Raw genomic sequence first — 27,027 nt, 5'->3', positions numbered from 1 at the left:
CCTCAGGCGGCCCCATAGGAGGCCTGAAAACGCCCAAAAAAAGCCTGAAAACGCCCAAAAAAAGCCTGAAACCCCCCCAAAAAGCCTCATATCTCCCCCCGAAAGTGCCCAAAATACCCTCAAAACCTTTCAAAAGGGCTCAAAATGCCCCAAAATGGCCTCAACCTCCCCATGGGAAGGCCTCAGAAGGCCCCAAAGGCCTGAAAACGTCCAAAAAAAGCCTGAAAACGCCCCAAAAAGCCTGAAAACGCCCCAAAAAAACCTCAGAACTCCTCCGAAAAGCGCCCAAAATGCCCCAAAACGGCCTCAGAACCTTCCAAAATGCCCCAAAATCCCCCAAAAAGCCTCAAAACGGCCTCGACCTCCCCGCAGGAAGGCCTCAGGCGGCCCCATAGAAGGCCTGAAAACGCCCAAAAAAGCCTGAAAACGCCCAAAAAAAGCCTGAAACCCCCCCAAAAAGCCTCATATCTCCCCCCGAAAGTGCCCAAAATACCCTCAAAACCTTCCAAAAGGGCTCAAAATGCCCCAAAACGGCCTCAACCTCCCCACGGGAAGGCCTCAGAAGGCCCCAAAGGCCTGAAAACGTCCCAAAAAAGCCTGAAAATGCCCAAAAAAGCCTGAAAACGCCCCCAAAAAGCCTCAGAACTCCTCCGAAAAGCGCCCAAAATGCCCCAAAACGGCCTCAGAACCTTCCAAAATGCCCCAAAATCCCAAAAAAAGCCTCAAAACGGCCTCAACCTGCCCGCAGGAAGGCCTCAGGCGGCCCCATAGGAGGCCTGAAAACGCCCAAAAAAAGGCCGAAAACGCCCGAAAAAGGCCTCGGGACACCCGATTTTTGGCGTTTTCCCCCCAGAACTCACCCCTCGGCGCCGTCCAGGCGCTGCTCGGCCGCGATGGCCGTCTCGTCGGGGCGCCCGGCCTTCTCCAAGAAGCACAGGGCCGGGTCGGCGCGCATGGTGTGGTAGCGCTCGTAACCTGCGGGAAAACGCCCTCAAAACCCCGATTCCGAGGGGTTTCGCCCCAAAACGCGCGGCGGGAAGGGACGTACCGTGCTTGAAGACGCCGATGAGGAGGGATTTGTCGGCCTCGGCGTCCCACCACGGCGTGGGGACCTCCAGTTGCTCCACCAAAGGGAACCAGATGTCGATCTCGCTGGGGTTGGTTTTTTTGGGGGGGAAATTGGGTGATTTGGGGGTCCCAAAAGGTTGGAGAAGCCCAAACTGTCCCAAAATAGGGCGGGAGGAGCTCGAACCAGCCTCAAGTGGGGTTGGGACACCCCAAAGCGCCTCAAACGTGCCCGACGGCTTCTCAAAGAGGTTCTGGAGAACCTCAAACCACCCCAAAAAGGGTCTGGAGAACCCCAAACCACCTCAAGAAAACCCTGAAAAACCTCGAAATACCTCAAGAAGACCCTAAAGAACCTCGAACCACCTCAAGTAGACCCCAAAGAACCTCAGAGAGATTCTTCAACACCTCAAACCACCTCAGGAAGACCATGAATAATCTCAAACCACCTCAAGAAAACCCTGAAGAACCTCAAACCACCCCCAAAAAACCCTGAAAAACCTCAAACCACCTCAAGAAGACCCTAAAGAACCTCAAATCACCTCGAGAAGACGCTAAAGAACCTCAAACCACCCCAAGAAGACCCCGCAGAACCTCTAACCACCCCAAGAAAGCTCTGGAGAACCTCAAACCACCTCAGAGAAGCTCTGGAGAACCTCACATCCCCTCAAGTAGACCCCAAAGAACCTCAGAGAGATTCTTCAACACCTCAAACCACCTCAAGAAGACCATGAAGAACCTCAAACCACCTCAAGAAAACCCTGAAGAACCTCAGAGAGATTCTTCAACACCTCAAACCACCTCAAGAAGACCCTGCAGAACCTCAAACCACCTCAATAAGACCCCGCAGAACCTCAAACCACCCCAAGAAGACCCTGAAGAACCTCAGAGAGATTCTTCAACACCTCAAACCACCTCAAGAAGACCCCGCAGAACCTCAAACCACGTCAAGAAGACCCCGCAGAACCTCAAACCACCCCAAGAAGACCCCAAAGAACCTCGAACCACCCCAAGAAGACCCCAAAGAACCTCGAACCACCCCAAGAAGCCGTGTCAGAAGCTCCCCGAAGGCCCCGTGGACTCACCCGGCCACGGCGCCCGCCAGCACCTTCTCGGCCTGGTCCCCGATGACCTCCTGGCGCAGGTAGTAGAGCATCCGCACCCTGAGCAGGACCCTGCGGGACGGCGGGACGGGTCAAACCCACCAGCGGGAGGTCCTGGTGGGCGCGAGGAGCTCGGAGGAGCCCCCAGGACCTACTTGTTGCATTGGTGTTTGAGGTGCTTCTTGTAGCTCTCGTCTTGGAAGAGCGTGTCCGGGTTGTACTTGCGGATCCACTCGGCCTTGTGGACGTCGAAGGAGCTTTGGGACTTGAGCTTCTTGCCCTTGCGGCCGCGGGGGACCGGGATGGAGAGGCCTGGGGAGGGGAGAAGGTCCAAGGAACGGTCACGGGAGGAGGGAAAAGGGGGAAAAACGGAGGAAATCGGGGCAGAAATGGCCAAGGTGGCATCTCGGGAGGGTTCGGAGAATCAGAGGAAGGAGCAAAAATGGACAGAAAGGAGCAAGAATGGTCAAGGTGGCATCTCAAGGGGGTTGAGGAAGGAGCGAAAGGTCAAGGTGGCATCTCGGGAGGGTTCGGAGAAGGAGGAAAAGGAGCGAAAAAGGAGAAAAAGGACCAAAAAAAAGGAGAAAAAGGAGCAAGAATGGTCAAGGTGGCATCTCAAGGGCGTTGAGGAAGGAGCGAAAGGTCAAGGTGGCATCTCGGGAGGGTTCGGAGAAGGAGAAAAAGGAGCGAAAAAGGACAAAAATGAGTGAAAATGGTCAAGGTGGCATCTCAGGAGGGTTCGGAGAAGGAGGAAAAGGAGCGAAAAAGGACAAAAATGAGTGAAAATGGTCAAGGTGGCATCTCAGGAGGGTTCGGAGAAGGAGGAAAAGGAGCGAAAAAGGACAAAAATGAGTGAAAATGGTCAAGGTGGCATCTCAGGAGGGTTCGGAGAAGGAGGAAAAGGAGCGAAAAAGGACAAAAATGAGTGAAAATGGTCAAGGTGGCATCTCAGGAGGGTTCGGAGAAGGAGGAAAAGGATGAAAAATGGCCAAAAAGAACCAAAAAACGTCCAAAAAAGGCCCCAAAGTGGCCAAGGTGGCACCTCAAGAGGTTCCCGGTCGCCCCCGAGGCCTCGGAAACGTCCTCACCTGAGTGGTTCTGGAGCTCCTTGGTCTTCCCGTTCTCGGTGGGGCTGATGAGGTCCCAGATGAAGCTCTTGATGTTCTCGTCGCCCCGGTAGTGGAGGAGACAATAGACCAGGATGGTCCTGCAGATGGTTTCGACGTCGCGTTCCGAGAGGCGGCGCTTGAAGCGGCCGTGGGAGAGGATCTCCCGCCAACGGCCCCACCTGGAGGAGCGGAGGAAATGGTGGCGGGGAGGAGAAGACGTGGGGTGGGGTCTCCCGAGCTCCCCGAGTCCGGGGACACCAAGAACGGCCCCGTGGTGGCCACCGGAGGAGAGCTGGAGAAGGTTCGTGGTTGGCCACCAACTGGCTCTTGCCACCAAGACACACATAGACCTGGATTTGAGCTCCTTTCCCACTCAAGAACCATCTCCTGGTGGCCACTGGAGAAGTCCTTGAGCTTCTCTTGGTGGTGGCCACCAAAACACACGTAGACCTGGATTTGAGCTCCTCTCCCACCCAAGAACCATCTCAGGTCTCGTTTCTCCATCAAGAACCATTTCCTGGTGGCCACCAGAGAACATCTCGAGCTTCTCCTTGTGGTGGCCACCGAAACACACATAGACCTGGATCTGGCCTCGTTTCTGCACCAAGAACCATCTCGTGGCGGCCACCCGAGAAGACCTCGAGCTTCTCCTCGTGGTGGCCACCAAAAGGCACGTAGAGCTGGATGCGAGCAGCTCCATCCTCACCCGTAGACCAGCAGGTGTTTCTCCACGCGGAAGCAGTCGGTCCTCCCGTAGGCCTGGTGGACAACCTGCTGGTGGTGCCTCCTGGACCTGGGTTTCTCCTCGTCCTCGCTCTCCAGGTCGGAAAACTCCACCAGGTCGTCGTCCCTCAAGGTGCTGAAGTGTCTCGTCTGCTTCCTGACCCGCGGCGTGTCGATCACCAGCGTGTTCTGCCCCCAGGAGAAGACCCGTGAGCCCCCGGCCGCCCCCGCCGCCCGCGGTCCCCCCCGGGTTGTCTCCTCCAACCTTGCTGTTGAGCAGCTCCAGGTCCAGATCGGCCTTTTTGGCCCATTTCTGCCAGAAATTGGGGTCGTCCAGCGCGATGTCCGTGCGGTTTTCCGAGGCGACGAAGCTCGCCTGGTGGGGAAGGACCTCGAGATGTTGGTCCCGCGGTGGCCGGGGCGGCCAAGGGGGAGGTCCGGGAGGTACCTTGGCGAAGGTGGAGCCCTTGCCCTCGCTCTCGATGGTGATGGTGGTCGTGCGGCGCAGGAGGATCTGGTCGATGTCCTCCTCGCAGAACTTGGAGCCTTCGTCATCCTCGTCCATGATGGCGGCGTAGGCGCCTTTGCGGAGAAGGTCCTCGATCTCCTTCTTGGAGAACTGCTGGATCTGAGGAGGTGGAGACAAGAGGTGGGCGACCGCGCTGGGTCTTCGGGCCGTGGTTGTCTCCAGGAACCTCAACCCAATGGTCTTAAAAATGCAATTTCCTTGAGGAACCTCAACCCAATGGTCTTAAAAACTCGATTTTCTTGGAGAACCTCAACCCAACGATCTCCAAGACCCGTTTCTCCTATAGAACCTCAACCCAATGATCCCCAAGACCCGTTTCTCCTATAAAACCTCAACCCAATGATCCCCAAGACCCGATTTTCTTGGAGAACCTCAACCCAATGATCCCCAAGACCCGTTTCTCTTGGAGAACCTCAACTCAATGATCCCCGAGACCCGTTTCTCTTGGAGAACCTCAACCCAGTGATCCCCAAGACCCGTTTCTCTTGGAGAACCTCAACCCAATGATCCCCGAGACCCGTTTCTCTTGGAGAACCTCAACCCAATGATCCCCGAGACCCGTTTCTCTCTTGGAGAACCTCAACCCAATGATCCCCAAGACCCATTTCTCCTATAGAACCTCAACCCAATGATACCCAAGACCCATTTCTCTTGGAGAACCTCAACCCAATGATCCCCAAGACCCGTTTCTCTTGGAGAACCTCAACCCAACGATCCCCAAGACCCGTTTCTCTTGGAGAACCTCAACCCAATGATCCCCAAGACCCGTTTCTCTTGGAGAACCTCAACCCAATGATCCCCAAGACCCGTTTCTCCTATAGAACCTCAACCCAATGATCCCCAAGACCCGTTTCTCTTGGAGAACCTCAACCCAATGATCCCCAAGACCCGTTTCTCTTGGAGAACCTCAACCCAATGATCCCCAAGACCCGTTTCTCTTGGAGAACCTCAACCCAATGATCCCCAAGACCCGTTTCTCTTGGAGAACCTCAACCCAATGATCCCCAAGACCCGTTTCTCTTGGAGAACCTCAACCCAATGATCTCCAAGACCCGTTTCTCCTATAGAACCTCAACCCAATGATCCCCAAGACCCGATTTTCTTGGAGAACCTCAACTCAAAGGTCTCCAAGAGCCGTTTCTCCCGCAGGCCCGTCCTCACCCCCGCGATGTTGCCCTCGCGCCCGCTCATGGACTGCAGGACGGCCTTGTCCAGGCCCAGCTTGAGGCTGGCCTTGTCGAACATCTCGCGCTCGTAGGAGTTGCGGGTGATGAGGCGATAGACCTTTACCGCTTTGCTCTGCCCGATGCGGTGACACCGGGCCTGGGCCTGCGGGGGGGAGAAGAACACCTCAGGACACTGTCGCGGTGGGTCAAACCCAAGAAGAACGTCTAAAAGCCTCAAAAACCGCCTAAAAATATCTAAAAACATCATCACGGTTGGTTGAAGTCAAGTTGGAGAGAAGAAAAACAGCCAAGAACATCTAAAAGCATCAAGAGAGCGTCAAAGAACATCCGAGAACGTCGTCGTGGTTGGTCAAGCTCAAGTTGGAGAGGAGAAAAATGTCCAAGAACGTCTAAAAACGTCATCGCGGTTGGTCAGGAGCTCAAGTTGGACACAAGAAGAACGTCTGAAAACATCTAAGAACATCATTGTGGTTGGTCAAGCTCAAATTGGGGACAAGAACATCCCACAACGCCAAAGAACATCTGAAAACATCATCGATGTTGGTCAAACTCAAGTTCCTGCAAGAAGAAGGTCTAAGAAAATCATTGTGGTTGCTCAGCCTCAGGTTGGGAAGATAAAAACCATCCAAGAACATCCAAAACCATCCAAGAACACGCCCAAAAAATCCCCAGCAATGCAAAAAAACCATCCAAGAACATCCAAACCCACCATCGTGTGGGTCAACCTCAACCTGGGGACAAGAACATCCAGGAACGTCAAAGAACACCTGGAAACATCTAAAAACATCATAGTGGTTGGTCAAAGCAAAGTTGGGGACAAGGGCAACATCCAAGAATGTTGAAGAACATCTGAAAACATCATCGCGGTTGGTCAAACTAAAGTTGGGAAGACGAAGAACATCCAAGAACATCCAAGAACATCTCAAAACATCTCAAAACATCATTGTGGTTGGTCAAACTGAAGTTGGCAGGATGAAGAACACCCAAGAACATCTGAAAACATCTAAAAACATCTACGAACATCATCGCTGTTGGTCAAACCAAAGTTGGGAAGACGAAGAACATCCAAGAACATCTAAACCCATCCAAAACCGTCCTGAAAAATCCCAAAGAAACCCCAAAACCAAGCCAAACCCGCCACGTTGGTGGCCCAACCTCAACCCGAGCAGCTCTTCCCGCCCGCCAAGACGGCTGCCGCCCTCACCTGGAGGTCGTTCTGGGGGTTCCAATCGGAGTCGAAGATGATGCAGGTGTCGGCGGCCGTCAGGTTGATCCCCAACCCCCCGGCGCGGGTGCAGAGCAGGAAAACGAACCGGTCGGAGTCGGGTTTGCTGAACCTGTCGATGGCGGCTTGCCGGAGGTTGCCCCGGACTCTCCCATCGATCCTCTCGTAGAGGTACCTACCAAGACGCCGTAACTACGTCAGGAGAAGACAACGGGGGCCGCGGGACGGAGCTCCGCCTCGTCTTTCCCCATCTCCCACCTCTTCTGGATGAGATAATCCTCCAGGATGTCCAAGCAACGGACCATCTGGGAGAAGATGAGGACTTTGTGGCCGCCGGCTTTGAGCTTGGGGAGGAGCTTGTCGATGAGGACCAGCTTGCCGGCCGAGCGGACCATGGCCTGCAGGTGGAAGTCGGGGGGGACGTGGTGGGGACACGAGTCGCGGAATTCGGCCAGGATCTTCTCCTCGGCGCCTGCGGGGGGGAAACGGGACCGTTGGTGAGGAGGAACTTGGCCAAAATGAGGCCTGAGGAGCATCGAACCCCACGGAGATGTGGTGAAGAACCTTCCCCATCACCACGTTGACCCAAAACTTCTCCAGAAGGTTCTCCTGGTGGCCAAGAGACCTTCTGAGGAGAAACTCAACCAAAATGAGGCCTGAGGAGCATCGAACCCCACGGAGATGTGGTGAAGAACCTTCCCCATCACCACGTTGACCCAAAACTTCTCCAGAAGGTTCTCCTGGTGGCCAAGAGACCTTCTGAGGAGAAACTCAACCAAAATGAGGCCTGAGGAGCATCGAACCCCACGGAGATGTGGTGAAGAACCTTCTCCATCACCACGTTGAACTCAACGGACGGTTCTCCACAAGGTTCTGAGGAGAAACTCGACCAAAACGAGGCCTCGGGACCACCAAACCCCGCTGTAGATGTGCTGGAAACCTCCTCATTGACCTCCAACCTTCTCCAGGAGCTCGACCCAACCCAACGTTGACCCCTGTGGGGTTGTCCACCCCGGTGGGGCCGCCATCTCCTCACCGTTGATGAGGTAGGGGTGGTTGCAACACTTGCGAAGCTCCATCATGGTGTTGAGGAGGTTGGGCATGTTGGTGTGACCGGCGCCCTTGGACAGGAAGGAGAAGTTCTTCTCCAAGATGGCGCGATAGTATTTCTTCTGGATGTTGGTCAACTCCACCTCGATGATGGTCTCTTGTTTGGGCGCCAAGTTCTTCTCCACGTCTTCCTTCAAGCGACGGAGCATCATGGGCTTCAGGATGGCCTGGAGCTTCTGGACCTGGTGGTGGGACCATTGGGGACATCGGTTAGTGGGGACCCAGGCGTTCGGGGAAGGTTCTGGAGGTCCTGGGAGTCCAAGAGGTCCTGGAAGTTGGGGACAACCTCAAGGTTCCTGAAGGACCTCAAGGGTCCCGGAGAACCTCAAGGTTCCTGAAGGACCTCAAGGCTCCTGGAGAACCTCAAGTGGCCAGAAGATCCATGTGACCATAAGGGGACAGAATTACGGAGGTTGGGAGGGGACCCAGGCGTCCAGGGAAGGTTCTGGAGCTCCAGGAGGTCCCAGAAAGTCTAGAGAACCTCAGGACTCCTGGAGAACCTCAACTTTCCAGAAGAACCTCAAACGTGAGAAGGTCCCGGGTGGCCATGAAAAGGTCCACGGACCTTCGGGTGTCCCTAAACCTCCTGCTGGCCCCACGTGGGCCTCCCGGATCTTCTCACCTGCTCCTCGGTCTTGAGGTCCCCGAAGTCCTTGAGGAACTCGGCCTCGGATGGGAACTGCGAAGGCTCCAGAAAATGGAGAAGACTGAAAAGCTCCTCCACCGTGTTCTGCAGCGGGGTGCCCGTCAGGAGGACCTTGTGCTCCTGGGGGACCAACGAGGGCGGAGAACGTTAGGAAGTGGGGCGGGAGAACTCCAAAGATCTCCAGGTGGGAGCAGAAGATCCATATGGACCTTGAGGACCGCCCCACGGGGTGAGGAACATCTCGGAAGATCTCCAGGTGCCACCGAGATGGACCTTGGAGACCACCGCGTGGACCCAAACACCTCCAGATGCCACCAAGAACCCAACACGGACCTTCAGGACCATCCCATAGGGTGATAAACCGACCTGTCCGCCTCAGAATGGCCACAGTCTGCCGCAAAATCACCGGGATTTACCTCAGAACCACCAGGATTTGCCTCAAAAGCATCAGTTTGTGCCAAAAGGGGACAGAATTTACCTCAAAATTGCCACGTTCACCGCAAAATGGCCAGAATCTACTTCAAAATCACTACAATTTACCTCAAAATTGCCACGTTCACCTCAAAATGGCCAGAATCTACTTCAAAATCACTACAATTTACCTCAAAATGGCCACGTTCACCGCAAAATTGCCAGAATCTACTTCAAAATCACTACAATTTACCTCAAAATGGCCATGTTCACCTCAAAATTGAAAGAATTTGCCTCAAAATCCCTGCCATTTATCTCAAAATGGCCACGTTCACCTCAAAATTGAGAAAATTTACCTCAGAATCACCAGAATTCACCTCAAAATTGCCATATTCACCTCAAAATTGAAAGAATTTACCTCACAATCACTAGAATTTACCTCAAAATCAATACGTTTTACCTCAAAATCACCAGAATTCAGCTCAAAATCGCCAGAACTTCCCCCATGGTCCTAAACACCTCCGGGTGCCGCCAAGACCCCACCGTGGACCTTCAGGAGGGTCCCATGGGGTGAGGAACATCTCGAACCGTCTCCAGACGCCACCAAGTTGGACCTTGGAGACCATCCCATGACCCCAAACCTCCCCAGATGCCACCAAGACCCCCAAAAAACCTCCAGGAGACCCCCCCCGGAGAACGTCTTCTCCACCAGATCTCACCAAATCCATGTGTTTGAGGCTGTCGAGCAACTTGCAGTTGCGGTTCTTCAAGCGATGGGCTTCGTCGATGATGACGCAACGCCACTCGATCTCCCGCAGCTCCGGACAATCCGACAGGATCATCTCGAAGGTGGTGATGAGGGCATCGAACTTGTAGGCGCCGGGGATGAGACGACCCTACGGTGGAAACGGAAGGTTGGGGAGATGCCCTCGAGGTCAACCGTGAAGATTTGGATGGTCTCGAGAACGTTTTGGAAGCCTCAAAGCTCAAAAAGTGACGTTTTCGAAGAGATTTCGCAGGCCTCAAACCTTGAAAATTGAAGTTTTGGAGGTGGTTTTGGAGACCACCAGCCCCATTTTGAAGAATTTGAGGTTCCTGAGGTCTCCAACCTCAAAAATTAAGGTTTTTGAGGTGGTTCTGGAGTCCTCAAACCTCAACAATTGAAAACTTTGAGGTGCTTTTGGAGGCCGCCAAACCCATTTTCAAGAACTTGAGGTTCTCGAGGTCTCCAAACTCAAAACCTGATTTTTTGAGATGATTTTGGAAGCCTCCAACCTCAAAAATGGAAGCTCTTGAGGTGATTGTGGAGATCACCAGCCCAGTATTTTAGGAGTTTGATGTTCTTGAGGCCTCCAACCTCACCATTTGAGGTATCTGAGATGCTTTTGAGGCCTCCAACCTCAAAATTTGAGGTTCCTGAGATGGTTTTGAAGCCTCCAACCTCAAAATTTGAGGTTCTCGAGGTGGTTTTGAGGCCTCCAACCTCAAAATTTGAGGTTCTCGACGTGGTTTTGAGGCCTCCAACCTCAAAATTTGAGGTTCTCGAGGTGGTTTTGAGGCCTCCAACCTCAAAGTTTGAGGTTCTCGACGTGGTTTTGAGGCCTCCAACCTCAAAGTTTGAGGTTCTCGAGGTGGTTTTGAGGCCTCCAACCTCAAAGTTTGAGGTTCTCGAGGTGGTTTTGAGGCCTCCAACCTCAAAGTTTGAGGTTCTCGAGGTGGTTTTGAGGCCTCCAACCTCAAAGTTTGAGGTTCTCGACGTGGTTTTGAGGCCTCCAACCTCAAAGTTTGAGGTTCTCGACGTGGTTTTGAGGCCTCCAACCTCAAAGTTTGAGGTTCTCGACGTGGTTTTGAGGCCTCCAACCTCAAAGTTCGAGGTTCTCGAGGTAGTTTTGGAGACCGCCAACCCCATTTTTCAAAATCTGAGGTTCTCAGGGTCTCCAAACTCCAAGATTCTGAGGTTTTTGAGCTGAAACAAGCCCCGAATCCCCCTCACCCGCGCGTCCTTGCAGTACATCTCGTACTGCTGGATCATTTGCCGCGAGGCCAGGCTGCCGTGGTAGACGATGGTGTTCATCTCCGTCCAGGTGTTGAACTCCCGCTCCCAGTTGGTGATGGTGGACAAGGGGGCGATGACCAGGAAGGGGCCGCGGATGCCGACGTTATAAACCTCCTGGAGGAAGGCGATGGATTGGATGGTCTTGCCCAGGCCCATCTCGTCGGCCAAGATGCAGTTCTGCCTGCGGGGGGCGGAGAATGCAGAGAAAGGGTCAAAAACAGGAGGAAAGGAGCAAAAAAGGGGGGAAAAAGGAGCAAAAGAGGTGAGAAAATGACCAAAAAAGGTGAGAAAAGAACAAAGAAAGGTGAAGAAATGACCAAAACAGGTGAGAAAAGGACCAAAAGAGGTGAGAAAAGAACGAAGAAAGGTGAAGAAATGACCAAAGAGGTGAGGAAATGACCAAAAAAAGGCAAAAAAAGGACCAAAAAGACGCGAAGAAATGACAAAAAAAGGTGAGAAAATTACCAAAAAAGGTGAGAAAAGAATGAAGAAAAGTGAAGAAATGACCAAAACAGATGAGAAAACGACCAAAACGGGTGAGAAAAGGACCAAAAACAAATGAAAAACAAATGAAGAAATGAGCAAAAAAAGGTGAGAAAATGAGCAAAAAAAGGTGAGAAAATGAGCAAAAAAAAGGTGAGAAAATGAGCAAAAAAAGGTGAAAAACAGGAGCGAAAAAGGTGAGAAAAAGACCAAAAAAGGTGAAGAAATGACAAAAAAAAGTGAGAAAGCGACCCCAAAAAGGGTGAAAAAAGCACCAAATCAAAGCCCAAAAAAGGTGAGAAAAGCTCCAAGAAAACGTGAGAAAAGGACCAAAAAAGCCGACAAGAGGCCCAAAAAGCTGAAAAACAGGCCCAGAAAAGGTCAAGATGGCGCCTCAGAGGCTTCAAAAAAGGCGCCAAAATTCAAAGCGGGACCTCAGGAGGGTCAAAAAAAGGCCCCAAAAGGCCCCGAAAGGCCCCGAAAGGCCCCAAAAGGGTCGGAAAGCACCGCGCCCTCCCGTCCCAGCCCCACCTGTTGTACCAGTTGAAGAGCAGCCAGTTGACGCCTTCGAGCTGATACTCGCGCAGCCGGTTGTGGTTCTTGTACTCGTGGGACGACTCGAGTTTCTTCCACGAAGCCGCCTGGGGACGGGGCTGGAAAAGAGGGGGAGACGTTGGGGGCGACGGCGGAGACGCCGCGGGGCGGCGGCAAAGGGGGAGCGGGGGGACCCACCAGGCGCTTCAGCTCCGGGTGCCGCGCTTGGATGCGCTTGAATTCGGCGATTTTGGCCTCGTCCACGTCCTCCTGCAGCTCCCACGTGCTGTCCTCGTAGGGCAGGGAGCACCACTTCACCAGGTAGTACACCACCGGCTGGGAAAAGCACCAGAAACGCCCGCGTTGACCCAAAAAACGGGGCTTTCGGCACAAGAAAACTCAAGTTCGGCCCAAAAAACCGTCATCTTTGGCCCCCAAAACCACATTTGGCCCAAAAAAAGTCATCTTTGGCCCCCAAAATCTCGTGTTTGGCCCAAAAAAAGGTCATCTTTGGCCCCCAAAACCACGTTTGGCCCAAAAACCTGTCATCTCTGGCCCTCAAAACCACATTTGGCCCAAAAAAAGTCATCTTTGGCCCCCAAAACCTCGCGTTTGGCCCAAAAAAAGTCATCTTTGGCCCCCAAAACCACATTTAGCCCAAAAAACCGTCATCTTTGGCCCCAAAATCTCAGGTTTGGCCCAAAACACCGTCGTCTTTGGCCCCCAAAACCACATTTGGCCCAAAAAAAGTCATCTTTGGCCCCCAAAACCTCGCGTGTGGCCCAAAAAACCGTCATCTTTGGCCCCAAAATCTCAGGTTTGGCCCAAAACACCGTCGTCTTTGGCCCCAAAACCTCGCGTTTGGCCCTAAAAAAATGTCATCTTTGGCCCCCAAAATCTCAGGTTTGGCCCAAAACACCATCGTCTTTGGCCCCCAAAACCACATTTGGCCCAAAAAAACGTCATCTTTGGCCCCCAAAACCTTGTGTTTGGCCCAAAAAGCCGTCGTTTTTGGCCCCCAAAACCACATTTGGCCCAAAAAAAGTCATCTTTGGACCCCGAAACCTCACGTTTGGCCCAAAAAAACGTCGTCTCTGGCCCCCAAAACCACATTTGGCCCAAAAAAAGTCATCTTTGGCCCCCAAAACCTCATGTTTGGCCCAAAAAAAAGTCATCTTTGGCCCCCGAAACCTCGCGTTTGGCCCAAAAAAAGGTCATCTTTGGCCCCCAAAACCACGTTTGGCCCAAAAAACCGTCATCTTTGCCCCCCGAAACCACATTTGGCCCAAAAAAGGTCATCTTTGGACCCCGAAACCTCGCGTTTGGCCCAAAAGACCGTCATCTTTGGCCCCCAAAACCACATTTGGTCCAAAACACCGTCATCTTTGGCCCCAAAATCTCAGGTTTGGCCCAAAACATCGTCATCTTTGGCCCCCAAAACCACATTTGGCCCAAAAAACCGTCATCTTTGGCCCCCAAAACCACATTTGGCCCAAAAAACCGTCATCTTTGGCCCCCAAAACCACATTTGGCCCAAAAAACCGTCATCTTTGGCCCCCAAAACCACGTTTGGCCCAAAAAACCATCGTCTTTGGACCCCAAAACCTCACGTTTGGCCCAGAAAAACGTCATCTTTGGCCCCCAAAACCTCGCGTTTGGCCCAAAAAACCGTCATCTTTGGCCCCCAAAACCACATTTGGCCCAAAAAAAGTCATCTTTGGACCCCAAAACCTCGCGTTTGGCCCAAAAAAACGTCGTCTTTGGCCCCCAAAACCACATTTGGCCCAAAAAACCGTCATCTTTGGACCCCGAAACCTCGCGTTTGGCCCAAAAAACCATTGTCTTTGGCCCCCAAAACCACATTTGGCCCAAAAACCCGTCATCTTTGGCCCCCAAAACTTCGCGTTTGGCCCAAAAACCCGTCATCTTTGGCCCCCAAAACCTCGCGTTTGGCCCTAAAAAAATGTCATCTTTGGCCCCCAAAATCTCAGGTTTGGCTCCAAAAAACCGTCATCTTTGGCCCCCAAAACCACATTTGGCCCAAAAAACCGTCATCTTTGGCCCCCAAAACCTCAGGTTTGGCCCAAAAAACCGTCATCTTTGGCCCCCAAACCCACATTTGGCCCAAAAAAAGTCATCTTTGGCCCCCAAAACCTCGCGTTTGGCCCAAAAAACCGTCATCTTTGGCCCCCAAAACCACATTTGGCCCAAAAAAACGTCATCTTTGGCCCCCAAAACCTCGCGTTTGGCCCAAAACACCATCGTCTTTGGACCCCGAAACCACATTTGGCCCAAAAAACCGTCATCTTTGGCCCCCAAAACTTCGCGTTTGGCCCAAAAAACCGTCATCTTTGGCCCCCAAAACCTCACGTTTGGCCCAAAAAACCGTCATCTTTGGCCCCCGAAACCTTGCGTTTGGCCCAAAAAAGGTCATCTTTGGCCCCCAAAACCACATTGGGCCCAAAAAACCGTCGTCTTTGGACCCCAAAACCTCGCGTTTGGCCCAGAAAAACGTCTCTTTGGGCCCCAAAACGTCGGGTTTGAGAGCAAGCAGTGGACCGGCGGCTGAGGATACAACCAATATCATCTTTGGCTCAAAAACTTTTTTTTTTTTTTACCCAAAAGCATAATTTTTGGCCCAAGCCCCCTCGTTTATACCCCCCAAATCCTCTTTTTTCACCCCCAAAACGTTACTTTGGTCTCAAAATCCTCTCATTGTTGAGACACCCCCCATCATTTTTGACCGAAAAAAAGTCATTTCTGGCCTAAAAATATCGGCTTTTAACCCCCACAATGTCATTTCTGGCGGAAAAAAAAATCACGTTCGGCCCACAAATGTTAATTTTGACCCAAAAAGGGTCATTTTTGGCCCCCAAACCATTTTGGCCGAGAAAACGCCGTTTTTTGATCGAAGAGCCACAATTTTTGAGCCAAACCCCATCATTTTTGGCCACCGAGAAGTCATTTTTTGCCCAAGACGCATCACTTCTGACTGAAAAAGCGTCGTTTTTAGCCCCGCAGAAGTAACTTTTGACGATGAAAATGTCGTTTTTGGGCCAAAAAACCTCATTTTTGTGTCTTCTCACCTCGCCGTTGTCCTTATCGACGCTGTGGGACTCGTCCAAGATGCGATCGACCTCCACGTAGTCGGGGTTGAAAGGTTCTTCATCCTTTGGACGACACGGCCATCAACGGTCTTCACCAAAACACCAAGATTTCACCCCAAAACCCACCCCCGCCGCCATCGGTACCTCGTGGAAAAAATGCCGCATTTGGGTCATTTTGGTCTTGAACCTCTTGAGTTTTTGGTGGATCCTCTTGTCTTTCTCCAGCTGGGCGATGGTGGCCCATTCGCAGTGGAGATACGAGCTGCGGGACATCGTTTTGGGGCAATAAATCACATTTTTTTAGCACAAAAAAATAAAAAACCACGCCGGTTTTACCTCAGAAGTTCTGCGGAAAAAGGGATTTCCGGCCGTTTCAACCTCAAAAATGGGGGGGGGGGGGGGGAAGGGGTTTGCACGGGTTTGACCCCGATTTCCATGGGTTTAAACCCCGAAAAATGATCTAAAAATAACCTTTAACACCATTTTGACCTCAAAATGAAACGGGAAACGCTTTCTACGCTCGTTTTGCCCCCAAAATGACGGGGGAAAATGGAACTTTCGCGGTTTTGACGCCAAAAAGGAGGCGAAATCGAGATGTAGGCCAATTTGGCACCGAAAATTAAGAAGAAAAGGGGATTTTCTCTCTTTCTGCTCCAAAAAGGGGAGGAGGGACGGGGCTTAACACCATCTTGAGCCTCAAAATGAGATAAAAAAAACAGTTTTATGCCATTTTGCCCTTGAAATTACATAAAAACAGGTGTTTTCGCTCATTTTCACCTCAAAAATACGTTTCCCGCCATTTCCCTCCCCTCAAAAAAGGAACGGAAAAATGGGGTTTTCCCTGTTTCACCCCAAAAACTGGATGAGGGAAGAGGCTTAACAACATTCTAAGCCCCATGAGGAGGTGAAAAGAGGATTTTATTCCATTTTGCCACTTAAAACTCTGCATAAAAAGGCCGTTTTCCTTCATTTTCACTTAAAAGGCGGGTTTCCCACTGTTTTTCCCTCCCCGGAAGAGGTGGAAAAAGAGGTTTTCCCCGCTTTTGCCCCCAAAATTGGATGAGGGAGGAGGTTTAACACCATTTTCGGCCCCCAAATGAGCTGAAAAAGGGGGTTTACACCGTTTCGCCTCTTAAAATTACGCAGAAAAAGGGAATTTTTACTGAGTTTTGCCTCAAAAATGAGGCGGGGGAGGCGTTTGCCGCCATTTTTGCCCCTCAAAAGAGATGGAAAACGGGGTTTTCCGCCCAAAATGAGGTTGAAAAACCTATTTTTCTGAGGTCCGCCTCATCATGGAGGCATCTAAGCGGGGTTTGGAGGCCCCCAAGGTGGTGGTGACCCCAGGGGACAACCCCCCCGCCACCTACTAGTTCTTGTATTTGACGAAAAACTCCTCGGATTCGGTGAACTGTCCCGACGGCAGCTACGGAAACAAAGCGAAGGGACGTCAGAAACGGGCGAAACGGCCCCAAAAAGCCGCCGCGGCGCCATGGGGAGGGTCCCTCACCTCCTTCTTCACCACCCGCATGGACAGCACCTTGTCCACGATGGCCGCGTCCTCCTCGCTGGGGTTCTCCTGGAGACCAAACGACGAAGAAAACACGTGAAGATGACGATTTTTCGTCCAAAAAGATGAAAAACGGCGAGTCCCGCCACCGGAAACCAACAAAACGTGGAGTCCCGCCTCAAAAAAACGACCAAACGCCGCGAAAACATCGAGAAAATACGGAGTCCCACCACAGAAAATCAACTCAACACGGGGACCCGCCACGGAAAATCAAGTAAATACGTGGCTTTTCCACAAAAAAAATCAATGGAACGTGGAACTCTACCATAGAAAGTCAAGAAAACATGCAGTTCCAGTACAGAAAATCAACTAAATACGGAGTCCTACCATAGGAAAATCAACTACATATGGAATCTCACCACAGAAAACAAATAAAACGTCGAATTTTACCAGAGAAAACCAAGAAAACAGAGTCCTACCACAGAAAATAACCGAAATACGAAGTTTTACCACAGAAACACCAAGAAAATAGGGAGACCCACCACAGAAAACCAACCAAATACGCACTCCTACCACAAAAAATATCAAGAAAACGTGGAATCCTACCAGAGAAAAATAAAAAAAATACAAAGTCCCACCACAGAACATCAACAAAATACAGAATGCTACCACAGAAAATAAGCAAAATATGAAGTTTTACCACGGAAACATCAAGAAGACAGGGAGACCCACCATGGAAAACCAAGTAAATCCAGAGTTCTATCCCCGAAAAAAATCACAAAAACGTGGAATTCTACCACAGAAAATCAAGAAAACATGTTGTTCTACTACACGAAAATCAAGAAAATATGAGGAGCCAGCATAGAAAACTGACCGAATAGGGAGTTCTACCACAAAAAACGCCAAGAAAACGTGGAATCCTACCAGAGAATATTAAAAAATCACAGAGTCCTACCACAGAAAATAACCAAAATACCAAGTTTTACCACAGAAACATCAAGAAAATAGGGAGACCCGCCACAGAAAACCAACCAAATACGAAGACCCACCACAAAAAACCAATCAAATACGGAGTTCTACCACAAAAAACCCAAGAAAACGTGGAATTCTACCAGAGAAAACCCAGAAAATACAGAGCCCTACCACCGAAAAACAACAGAACGGGGAGTCCCGCCCCAGAAACCCACCGAAATCTGGAATCCCGCCCCAAAAAAACACCCCCGACTAAATCTGGAGTCGCACCACAAAGAACTGCATGGAGGGCAACGTCTCGCCCTCGGGCTCGGGCTCGGGGACGGGCGGTTGAGGCGGCGGCGGCTGCTCCGCTCGCACCGGCCCCGTCACGTCCAGCTCTTCGTCCTCCTCGTCATCCGTGATCTTGATGTCCAAGTCCTCCGTGTATTTCTTGCGCTTGACCTGCCGGTTGGAGCGGCGCTTCTGCAAAGGGGGAAATGGAGGCAGGGTGAGGTCATTCCGTTGGTGGGACGCCATCCCGACGTCCTCTTGTCAATGCGAGGTGCTCCGGCCAACGCGGAGGTCCGCGGCGGTGGGTTCTCGGTACCTGGACGCTGGTTTCTTCTTCCTGGCGCGGCGAGGGCGCCGGGATGACCTCGGCGTCCGAGGTGTCCGAGGAGGCGTTGCGCTTGCGTTTCTTCCCCACCACCGGGGTGATGGTGCTGGGGGGACAACGAGGGGCGTGAGGACGCGGGGGAGGCGGAGAGGCCGGGGTGGGTGGAGGTGAAGGTCAAGGGTTGGAGGACAATGAGGATCAAGGGCTGGAGGTGAAGGTCAAGGGTTGGAGGACAATGAGGATCAAGAGCTGAAGATGATGGTCAAGGGTTGGAGATGATGGTCAAGGGCTGGAGATGATGAGGATCAAGGGTTGGAGAGGACGGCCAAGGGTTGGAGAGGACGGCCAAGGGTTGGAGAGGACAATGAGGATCAAGGGTTGGAGGTGAAGGTCAAGGGTTGGAGGACAATGAGGATCAAGGGCTGGAGGTGAAGGTCAAGGGTTGGAGGACAATGAGGATCAAGGGCTGGAGGTGAAGGTCAAGGGTTGGAGGACAATGAGGATCAAGAGCTGAAGATGATGGTCAAGGGTTGGAGATGATGGTCAAGGGCTGGAGATGATGAGGATCAAGGGTTGGAGAGGACGGCCAAGGGTTGGAGAGGACGGCCAAGGGTTGGAGAGGACAATGAAGATCAAGGGTTGAAGATGACCGTCAAGGGTTGGAGATGACGGTCAAGGGTTGCGTGAAAGTCCAGAGTTGGTGGGACATGAGAACTAAGAGTTAGACATGGAGGTCAAGGGTTGGAGATGACGGTCAAGGATTGGAGATGACGGTCAAGGGTTGGACATGACCGTCAAGGGTTGGAGATGACCGTCAAGGGTTGGAGGTGACCGTCAAGGGTTGGAGGTGACCGTCAAGGGTTGGAGGTGACCGTCAAGGGTTGAAGGACAACGTTGCCCAACCGTTGGGCAACCACCTAGACCACAGTTTGCCAACCACCAAGCGTTGGGCGACCACCAAGACCACGTTTGGGGCCAACCAGTCCCACGGTTGGGTGACAAAGACCGTGGTTGGCTAACAAAGACCACGGTTGGGTAATGAAGACCGTGGTTGGATAATGAAGGCTGTAGTTGATTAATGAACACCACGGTTGAGTAATTAAGCCCACGGTTGAGTAACCAAGACCGCGGTTGGGTAACCAAGACGGCGGTTGGGCACCCACCACCCTCTCCAGGATCTCCCACCTTCCCCACCCCCCGTCCCACCTCGATTTCCCTCCCCAAACCTCCCAAATCTCATTTCTGAGGAACAGCTCACCTGGGTTTGCTCCTCCCTTTGCTCCTCCCTTGCCCTTTCCCCTTACGCGTCTTCTCCTCCTTGGTCCCCCCGGCCCGGTGGTCGCCCTTGCGGCGCCGCCGGCGTTCGGCGTCTTCTTCAGGCCGGACGTTGGGCAGCTCGTCCTCGTTGAGCACCCGGGGGATGTTCTGCTCGCCGCGGGCGCGGGCACGGGCAATGGCCTCGGCCACGATGCGGTTGGCCTTCTCCTGTTTCTTCTGGTGGTCCAGCTTGCGCGTCTCCTCGGAGGGGCCGCGGTTGGTGGAGGGTTGGGCGGGGTGGGCCAGGGCGGGGCCGTCGGGGGAGGTGAGGACTTTGACCACCGAGAGGCCCGGGGAGGTGACCTGGGAGGAGCCGGCCTGGGGAGACAAGATGGCGGAAAGGGGGTGTCGGGGAGACCAAGAGGTGGGGACGACCAAGAGTTGGGCGCAGTCAAGAGTTGGGTCCAACCAGGACCAACACTTGGGCCCAAGCAAGACCAAGAGTTGGGTCCAACCAAGACCAAGAGTTGGGTCCAACCAAGACCAAGAGTTGGGTCCAACCAACAAGAGTTGAGCCCAACCAAAAGTTGGGTCCAACCAACAACAAGAGTTGGGCCCAGCTACGAGTGGGGTCCAACCAAGCCCAGGGTTGGGCTCAACCAACACCAACAGTTGGGCCCAACCAAGACCAAGAGTTGGGTCCAACCAAGAGTTGGGCTCAACCAAAACCAAAAGTTGGACCCAACCAAGACCAAGAGTTGGGTCCAACCAAGAGTTGGGCTCAACCAAAACCAGGAGTTGGGCCTAACCAAGATCAAAAGTTGGACCCAACCAAGACCAAGAGTTGGGTCCAACCAAGCTCAAGGTCGGGCTAAACCAAGACCAAGAGTTGGACCCAACCAACAGTTGGGCCCAACCAAGACCAAGAATTGGGTCTAACCAACAGCTGGGCCAAACCAAGACCAAGAATTGGATTCAACCAAGCCCAAGACTTGGGTCCAACCAAGCCCAAGAGTCGGGTCCAACCAAGAGTTGGGTCCAACCAACACCAAGACTTGGGTCCAACCAAGCCCAAGACTTGGGTCCAACCAAGAGTTGGGTCCAACCAACACCAAGAGTTGGGTCCAACCAACACCAAGAGCTGGGTCCAACCAAGCCCAAGGTCGGGCCCAACTCAACCACCCCCCCGCTCAGTTCCCCCCCGTGACCCCGCCCCCCGGCCCCGCCCTCACCTGCGGCTGCAGCACCACCTTGAGCGGCACCGTCACCCTCTGGCCCGGCCCCACCACTGAGGCCACGCCCACCGCTGGGGCCCCGCCCCCCGCAGGCCCTGATTGGAGCACCTGCACCTTGGGCCCCGCCCCCTGCGGCCCGCCCTGGGGCGGCTGCACCTGCAGCTGGATGGTGACCACCTTGGCCTGCCCGGGGGCGGCTTTCGATTGGCCGAGGGCGGCCAGTTGGTGGCCCTGGAGGACGATCTTGCCGGGGAGCCCCCCCAGGACCACGTGGCGCTGGGCGGGGCCGGGGGCGGAGCCGGCGCTGGCCCCGCCCCCCGCGGGCTGCTGCAGCACCAGGGTGATGCGCTTGGAGTCGGCCTATGGGAGACGGGGGGCGGGGTCAGGGAGAGGCCACGCCCACCCCATTGAAACCACCCCTTGACCCCGCCCCCATAACTCCCTCATCACCCCGCCCACCTTGACCCCACCCACCTTGACCCCACCCCGTTTGACCCCACCCACCCGATGACCCCGCCCACCCGATGACCATGTCTACACCTTGACCCCGCCCCCTTTAACCCCACCCACCCATTGACCCTGTCTACCCCTTGACCCCGCCCACCTTGACCCCGCCCACCCATTGACCCTGTCTACCCCTTGACCCCACCCACCTTGACCCCGCCCACCCATTGACCCTACCCCTTGACCCCACCCACCTCGACCCCCTCATGTCCCCACTCCTTGACCCCACCCACCCCTTGGCCCCGCCCCCTCACCTGCTGTGGCGCCAAGGCCACGCCCCCTTTGACGGCGGCTCCGCCCCCTCCTCCCGCCTTCACCGGCTGCAGCACCAATTGCTTCACGGCGCGGCCGGGCCCGACCAATCGCTGCAGAGCGGCCGCCGGGGTGGGCGTGGCCCCCGAGGCCCCGCCCCCCGCGCTGGGCGTGGCCGAGACGGGGCGGATCTGGGCGTTGCCGGGCAGAACTTTGGCCAGCGGCGCCTTCCCGGCGCCCGATTGGTTCCCGCTCGCCGCCGCCCCGCCCCCCGGGGGCGGGGCTTTGAGGATGACGATTTTGGGAGGGGGCGGGGCCGCCGACGTCACGGGGGGGAGGGGCAGAGCGGTGGCCACGCCCATAAAGGGGTTCCCTTGGCTGAGGGGGGAGGGGTCGGGTGGCGGGGGGGGCGGCGGGTTTTGGGGGGAATTCGGGGGGTTTTGGGGCTCCGGGGGGGGAGGGGGGGGCGCGGGGGGAGGGGCGAAGGTGTCATCGGTCAAGGGGTCAAGGTCAAAGAGGGCGGGGTCGTCAAAAAGGTCCATGATGGGGTCGGCCATTTGGAAAGGGGGCGCGGGCCCTTTAAGAGGCGGCGGGAGGGGGCGGAGCCTCGGGGGGGCGGAGCTTCGGGGGGCGGAGCTTGGGCTGCGGAGACAGAAAAGGAAACAGAACAAACCCGGTTAATCGGACCCAAATTGAACCCCCAAAATTTGCTCCTCTCCAAATTTACCCCCCCCCCCCGTTAAATTCAAACCGCCAAAATTTCCCGCAAATTTTGTCCGTCCCCCAAATTAACCCCTCAAAATTGACGCTCCCGATTCGGCCCTAAAATTTAACCCCTAAAGTTCGCCCTCGAACTTCAACCCCGAAAATTTAACCCCAAAAAATTAACCCCCCCAAAGAACTGACACCTCCCGAATTTAACCCCCCAGAGTTTACCCCCAAAATTTAACCCCAAGAATTTGTTGCAAATTCCACCCCCAAAATTTAACCCCCAAAATTTGCCCACGAATTTCCCCCCCGTCCCAAATTTGCTCCCTCTAAATGTGACCCCCCCCAAAACCAGTAAGAGAGAAACTGGGGGAACTGGGAGCCCAGTAAGAGCCAAACTGGGGGAACTGGGTGTCCCAGTATAAGGGGAACTGGGGCCACTGGGGCCTCCCAGTAAGAGCCAAACTGGGGCCACTGGGAGCCCAGTATACAGGGAACTGGCTGTCCCAGTAACAGCCAAACCGGGGGAACTGGGAGCCCAGTATGGGGGGAACTGCGTGTCCCAGTATGAGGGGAACTGGGGCCACTGGGATCCCAGTATGAGGGGAACAGGGTGTCCCAGTAAGAGCGAAACTGGGGGAACTGGGAGCCCAGTAAGAGCCAAACTGGGGCCACTGGGGCCTCCCAGTAACAGCCAAACTGGGGGAACTGGGAGCCCAGTATAAGGGAAACTGGGGCCACTGGGAGCCCAGTATGAGGGGAACAGGGTGTCCCAGTAAGAGCAAAACTGGGGGAACTGGGAGCCCAGTAAGAGCCAAACTGGGGGAACTGGGAGCCCAGTAAGAGCCAAACTGCGGCCACTGGATCCTCCCAGTAACAGCCAAACTGGGGGAACTGGGAGCCCAGTATAAGGGAAACTGGGGCCACTGGGAGCCCAGTATAAGGGAAACTGGGTGTCCCAATAAGAACCAAGCTGGGGGAACAGGGAGCCCAGTATAAGGGAAACTGGGCGTCCCAGTAAGAACCGAACTGGGGCCACTGGGAGCCCAGTACGAACCAAACTGGGGCCACTGGGGCATCCCAGTAACAGCCAAACTGGGGGAACTGGGAGCCCAGTATAAGGTGAACTGGGTGTCCCGGTAACGGCCAAACTGGGAGAACTGGGATCCCAGTAACAGCCAAATTGGGGGAACTGGGATCCCAGTATAAGGGGAACTGGGTGTCCCAGTAACAGCCAACCTGGGGGAACTGGGATCCCAGTGGGAGCCAAACTGGGGGAACTGGGAGCCCGGTGGGAGCCAAACCGGGGGAACTGGGAGCCCAGTAACAGCCAAACTGGGGGAACTGGGAGCCCAGTGAGAGCCAAACTGGGGGAACTGGGAACCTAGTGAGAGCCAAACCGGGGGAACTGGGATCCTAGTGAGAGCCAAACCGGGGGAACTGGGAGCCCAGTAAGAGCCAAACTGGGGGAACTGGGAGCCCAGTATAAGAGGAACTGGGTGTCCCAGTAACAGCCAAATTGGGGGAACTGGGAGCCCAGCAACAGCCCACCTCGGGGAACTGGGATCCCAGTGGGAGCCAAACTGGGGGAACTGGGAGCCCAGTAACAGCCCACCTGGGGGAACTGGGAGCCCAGTGAGAGCCCACCTGGGGGAACTGGGAGCCCGGTGGGAGCCCACCTGGGGGAACTGGGAGCCCAGTGAGAGCCCACCTGGGGGAACTGGGAGCCCGGTGGGAGCCCACCTGGGGGAACTGGGAGCCCAGTATAAGGTGAACTGGGATCCCAGTAACAGCCCACCTGGGGGAACTGGGAGCCCAGTATAAGGTGAACTGGGAGCCCAGTGAGAGCCCACCTGGGGGAACTGGGATCCCAGTATAAGGGGAACTGGGTGTCCCAGTAACAGCCCACCTGGGGGAACTGGGAGCCCAGTGAGAGCCCACCTGGGGGAACTGGGAGCCCAGTGAGAGCCCACCTGGGGGAACTGGGAGCCCAGTATAAGGGGAACTGGGTGTCCCAGTAACAGCCCACCTGGGGGAACTGGGAGCCCAGTGGGAGCCAAACTGGGGGAACTGGGAGACCGGTGGGAGCCAAACTGGGGGAACTGGGAGCCCAGTATAAGGGGAACTGGGTGTCCCAGTAACAGCCAAACTGAGGGAACTGGGAGCCCAGTGAGAGCCCACCTGGGGGAACTGGGAGCCCAGTATAAGGTGAACTGGGAGCCCGCTGAGAGCCCACCCTGGGGGAACTGGGAGCCCGGTGAGAGCCCACCTGGGGGAACTGGGAGCCCAGTGAGAGCCCACCTGGGGGAACTGGGAGCCCAGTGAGAGCCCACCTGGGGGAACTGGGAGCCCAGTAACAGCCAAACTGGGGGAACTGGGAGCCCAGTATAAGGGGAACTGGGTGTCCGAGTAACAGCCCACCTGGGGGAACTGGGAGCCCAGTGGGAGCCAAACTGGGGGAACTGGGATCCCAGTGGGAGCCAAACCGGGGGAACTGGGAGCCCAGTGAGAGCCAAACTGGGGGAACTGGGATCCCAGTGGGAGCCAAACTGGGGGAACTGGGAGCCCAGTGAGAGCCCACCTGGGGGAACTGGGAGCCCAGTATAAGGTGAACTGGGAGCCCAGTGAGAGCCCACCTGGGGGAACTGGGAGCCCAGTATAAGGTGAACTGGGATCCCAGTAACAGCCCACCTGGGGGAACTGGGAGCCCAGTATAAGGTGAACTGGGAGCCCAGTGAGAGCCCACCTGGGGGAACTGGGAGCCCAGTATAAGGTGAACTGGGAGCCCAGTGAGAGCCCACCTGGGGGAACTGGGAGCCCAGTATAAGGTGAACTGGGAGCCCGGTGAGAGCCCACCCTGGGGGAACTGGGAGCCCAGTATAAGGTGAACTGGGAGCCCGCTGAGAGCCCACCTGGGGGAACTGGGAGCCCAGTATAAGGTGAACTGGGAGCCCAGTGAGAGCCCACCTGGGGGAACTGGGAGCCCAGTATAAGGTGAACTGGGAGCCCAGTGAGAGCCCACCTGGGGGAACTGGGAGCCCAGTATAAGGTGAACTGGGAGCCCGGTGAGAGCCCACCCTGGGGGAACTGGGAGCCCAGTATAAGGTGAACTGGGAGCCCGCTGAGAGCCCACCTGGGGGAACTGGGAGCCCAGTATAAGGTGAACTGGGAGCCCAGTAACAGCCCACCTGGGGGAACTGGGAGCCCAGTATAAGGGGAACTGGGAGCCCGCTGAGAGCCCACCTGGGGGAACTGGGAGCCCAGTATAAGGTGAACCGGCAGCCCGCTGAGAGCCCACCTGGGGGAACTGGGAGCCCAGTATAAGGTGAACTGGGAGCCCGCTGAGAGCCCACCTGGGGGAACTGGGAGCCCAGTATAAGGTGAACTGGGAGCCCGCTGAGAGCCCACCTGGGGGAACTGGGAGCCCAGTATAAGGTGAACTGGGAGCCCGCTGAGAGCCCACCTGGGGGAACTGGGAGCCCAGTATAAGGTGAACTGGGAGCCCGCTGAGAGCCCACCTGGGGTACCGGCAGCCCGGTGGGCGCCCGCCCGGCGCCGCGGGCCCCCAGCCCGCCGCCCTGTTCCCGCTGGTTCGTGCCCCTCGCCCTCCCCGCCGTGGGCGGGCCCGCTGCTGAGGCGACCGGGGGGGTTCGGGCCCATCGCCCCCGTCCCCCCACTGAAAACCCCCGATCGGGTCCTTACCTGCGCTGGGGGCGGGGTGTCCGGCGGGGGGGAGGGGCGGGCGGGGGGCGGGGCGGCGGGGGGGGTGGGGGCCGGTTCCCCCCCCCCCGGCGCCTTTTTTAGGGGGGGGGCGGGGGGGGTTTTTTTTTTTTTAGGCCGCAAAACCCCGGCGCGGGCCGCGAGAACAAGGCGGCGGCGTGCGCGGCGCAACGCAGCTTGGCTCCCCCCCCCACGCCCCGCCCACCCCCTGCCCGCTGCGCCGCACGCCATTGGCGGAGAGCGCCGAAAGTGGGCGGGGACTGCGGGGCGAGCAGGGTTGGTTGCGCGCTTGGCTACCCGGAAGGCCCCCCCCCCCCCCCCCCCACACCCTTCCCGCGCTCCTCCCCTCCCGGGGTGACCGGCGCGGTGCCTGAGTCGGGGTGGGGGTGGTTCTCATCAGGCAGCGCCGCGGGCAGCCCGCCGCCATCTTGTCTCGGTGGGCGCGAGGGGTCCTTAACCCCTTTCCCGCCCGAGGGCGCCGCGCCAGGAGCGCGATCGTTCCGTTAAGGAAAAAAAAACTTTAAAAATCGCTTTGTTTTAAACAAATTCGCACTAAAAAAGCCTAAAATCTGTTTGTTTGAAAGGAGAAGAGGCCCGGGGTGGCTCGGCTCCTCCCACGGCCGCGTTTGCCCTGTCAGAAAAACGCTGAATAACCCGCCCCCCCCCCCGCATCGTCGGAAAATAAAATAAAACCAATAAAACCACAAAATAGCCCAAAGCGGCGCCGCATCCCCCCTCCGTTTGCCTCATCTTTTAGCAATAAAGGGGTAAAAAACGATGATTCGCCTCATTTTGGTGCATCTGTGAGGAAACTGGGGCTGAAGCCGCCACCAAACGCCCCCCAAAAAAATCAGTTTTAAGCCCCTAAAGCGGCTCGAAATGCCCCAAAATGCCCCTTTTTTGTCAGGAAGATGCAGGAAAACACGTAATTAATCATTTTTTTGTGGAAATCGGGGTAACATTGTGGGCAAAGCTGCTTAAAGTAA

General features: G+C 55.2%; 1 protein-coding gene across 3 annotated transcripts in view; it reads right to left on the bottom strand.

Annotated features, from left to right (window-relative positions):
- CHD8 (chromodomain helicase DNA binding protein 8) overlaps positions 1-27,027 on the bottom strand; it is a 38,131-nt gene that overhangs the window by 9,409 nt on the left and 1,695 nt on the right. The window contains exons 2-27 of one of the 3 annotated variants that reach the window (XM_065653013.1): positions 21,616-22,255; positions 20,855-21,217; positions 19,624-20,000; positions 18,357-18,471; positions 18,038-18,232; positions 16,796-16,864; positions 16,656-16,711; positions 15,433-15,550; positions 15,268-15,351; positions 12,380-12,517; positions 12,179-12,300; positions 11,102-11,345; positions 9,828-10,004; positions 8,674-8,817; positions 7,978-8,233; positions 7,200-7,413; positions 6,921-7,116; positions 5,691-5,858; positions 4,449-4,628; positions 4,266-4,376; positions 3,984-4,189; positions 3,257-3,456; positions 2,324-2,480; positions 2,151-2,240; positions 1,049-1,152; positions 861-975 (exon numbers count right to left, since the gene is read on the bottom strand). In XM_065653013.1, the coding sequence (XP_065509085.1) occupies positions 861-975; positions 1,049-1,152; positions 2,151-2,240; positions 2,324-2,480; positions 3,257-3,456; positions 3,984-4,189; positions 4,266-4,376; positions 4,449-4,628; positions 5,691-5,858; positions 6,921-7,116; positions 7,200-7,413; positions 7,978-8,233; positions 8,674-8,817; positions 9,828-10,004; positions 11,102-11,345; positions 12,179-12,300; positions 12,380-12,517; positions 15,268-15,351; positions 15,433-15,550; positions 16,656-16,711; positions 16,796-16,864; positions 18,038-18,232; positions 18,357-18,471; positions 19,624-20,000; positions 20,855-21,217; positions 21,616-22,170 (4,754 nt within the window). In that variant the 5' untranslated portion in view covers positions 22,171-22,255. The remainder of the gene's footprint in view (positions 1-860; positions 976-1,048; positions 1,153-2,150; positions 2,241-2,323; positions 2,481-3,256; positions 3,457-3,983; positions 4,190-4,265; positions 4,377-4,448; positions 4,629-5,690; positions 5,859-6,920; positions 7,117-7,199; positions 7,414-7,977; positions 8,234-8,673; positions 8,818-9,827; positions 10,005-11,101; positions 11,346-12,178; positions 12,301-12,379; positions 12,518-15,267; positions 15,352-15,432; positions 15,551-16,655; positions 16,712-16,795; positions 16,865-18,037; positions 18,233-18,356; positions 18,472-19,623; positions 20,001-20,854; positions 21,218-21,615; positions 22,256-27,027) is intronic. The other 2 variants (XM_065653014.1, XM_065653015.1) reach the window with 2 other exon arrangements.

This window comes from Caloenas nicobarica, chromosome 28 (genome assembly GCF_036013445.1).
Source record: "Caloenas nicobarica isolate bCalNic1 chromosome 28, bCalNic1.hap1, whole genome shotgun sequence".
NCBI classification, from domain to species: domain Eukaryota; kingdom Metazoa; phylum Chordata; class Aves; order Columbiformes; family Columbidae; genus Caloenas; species Caloenas nicobarica.
Note: the sequence above shows the minus strand (reverse complement) of the source record. Positions and strands in the feature narration are given on the sequence as shown.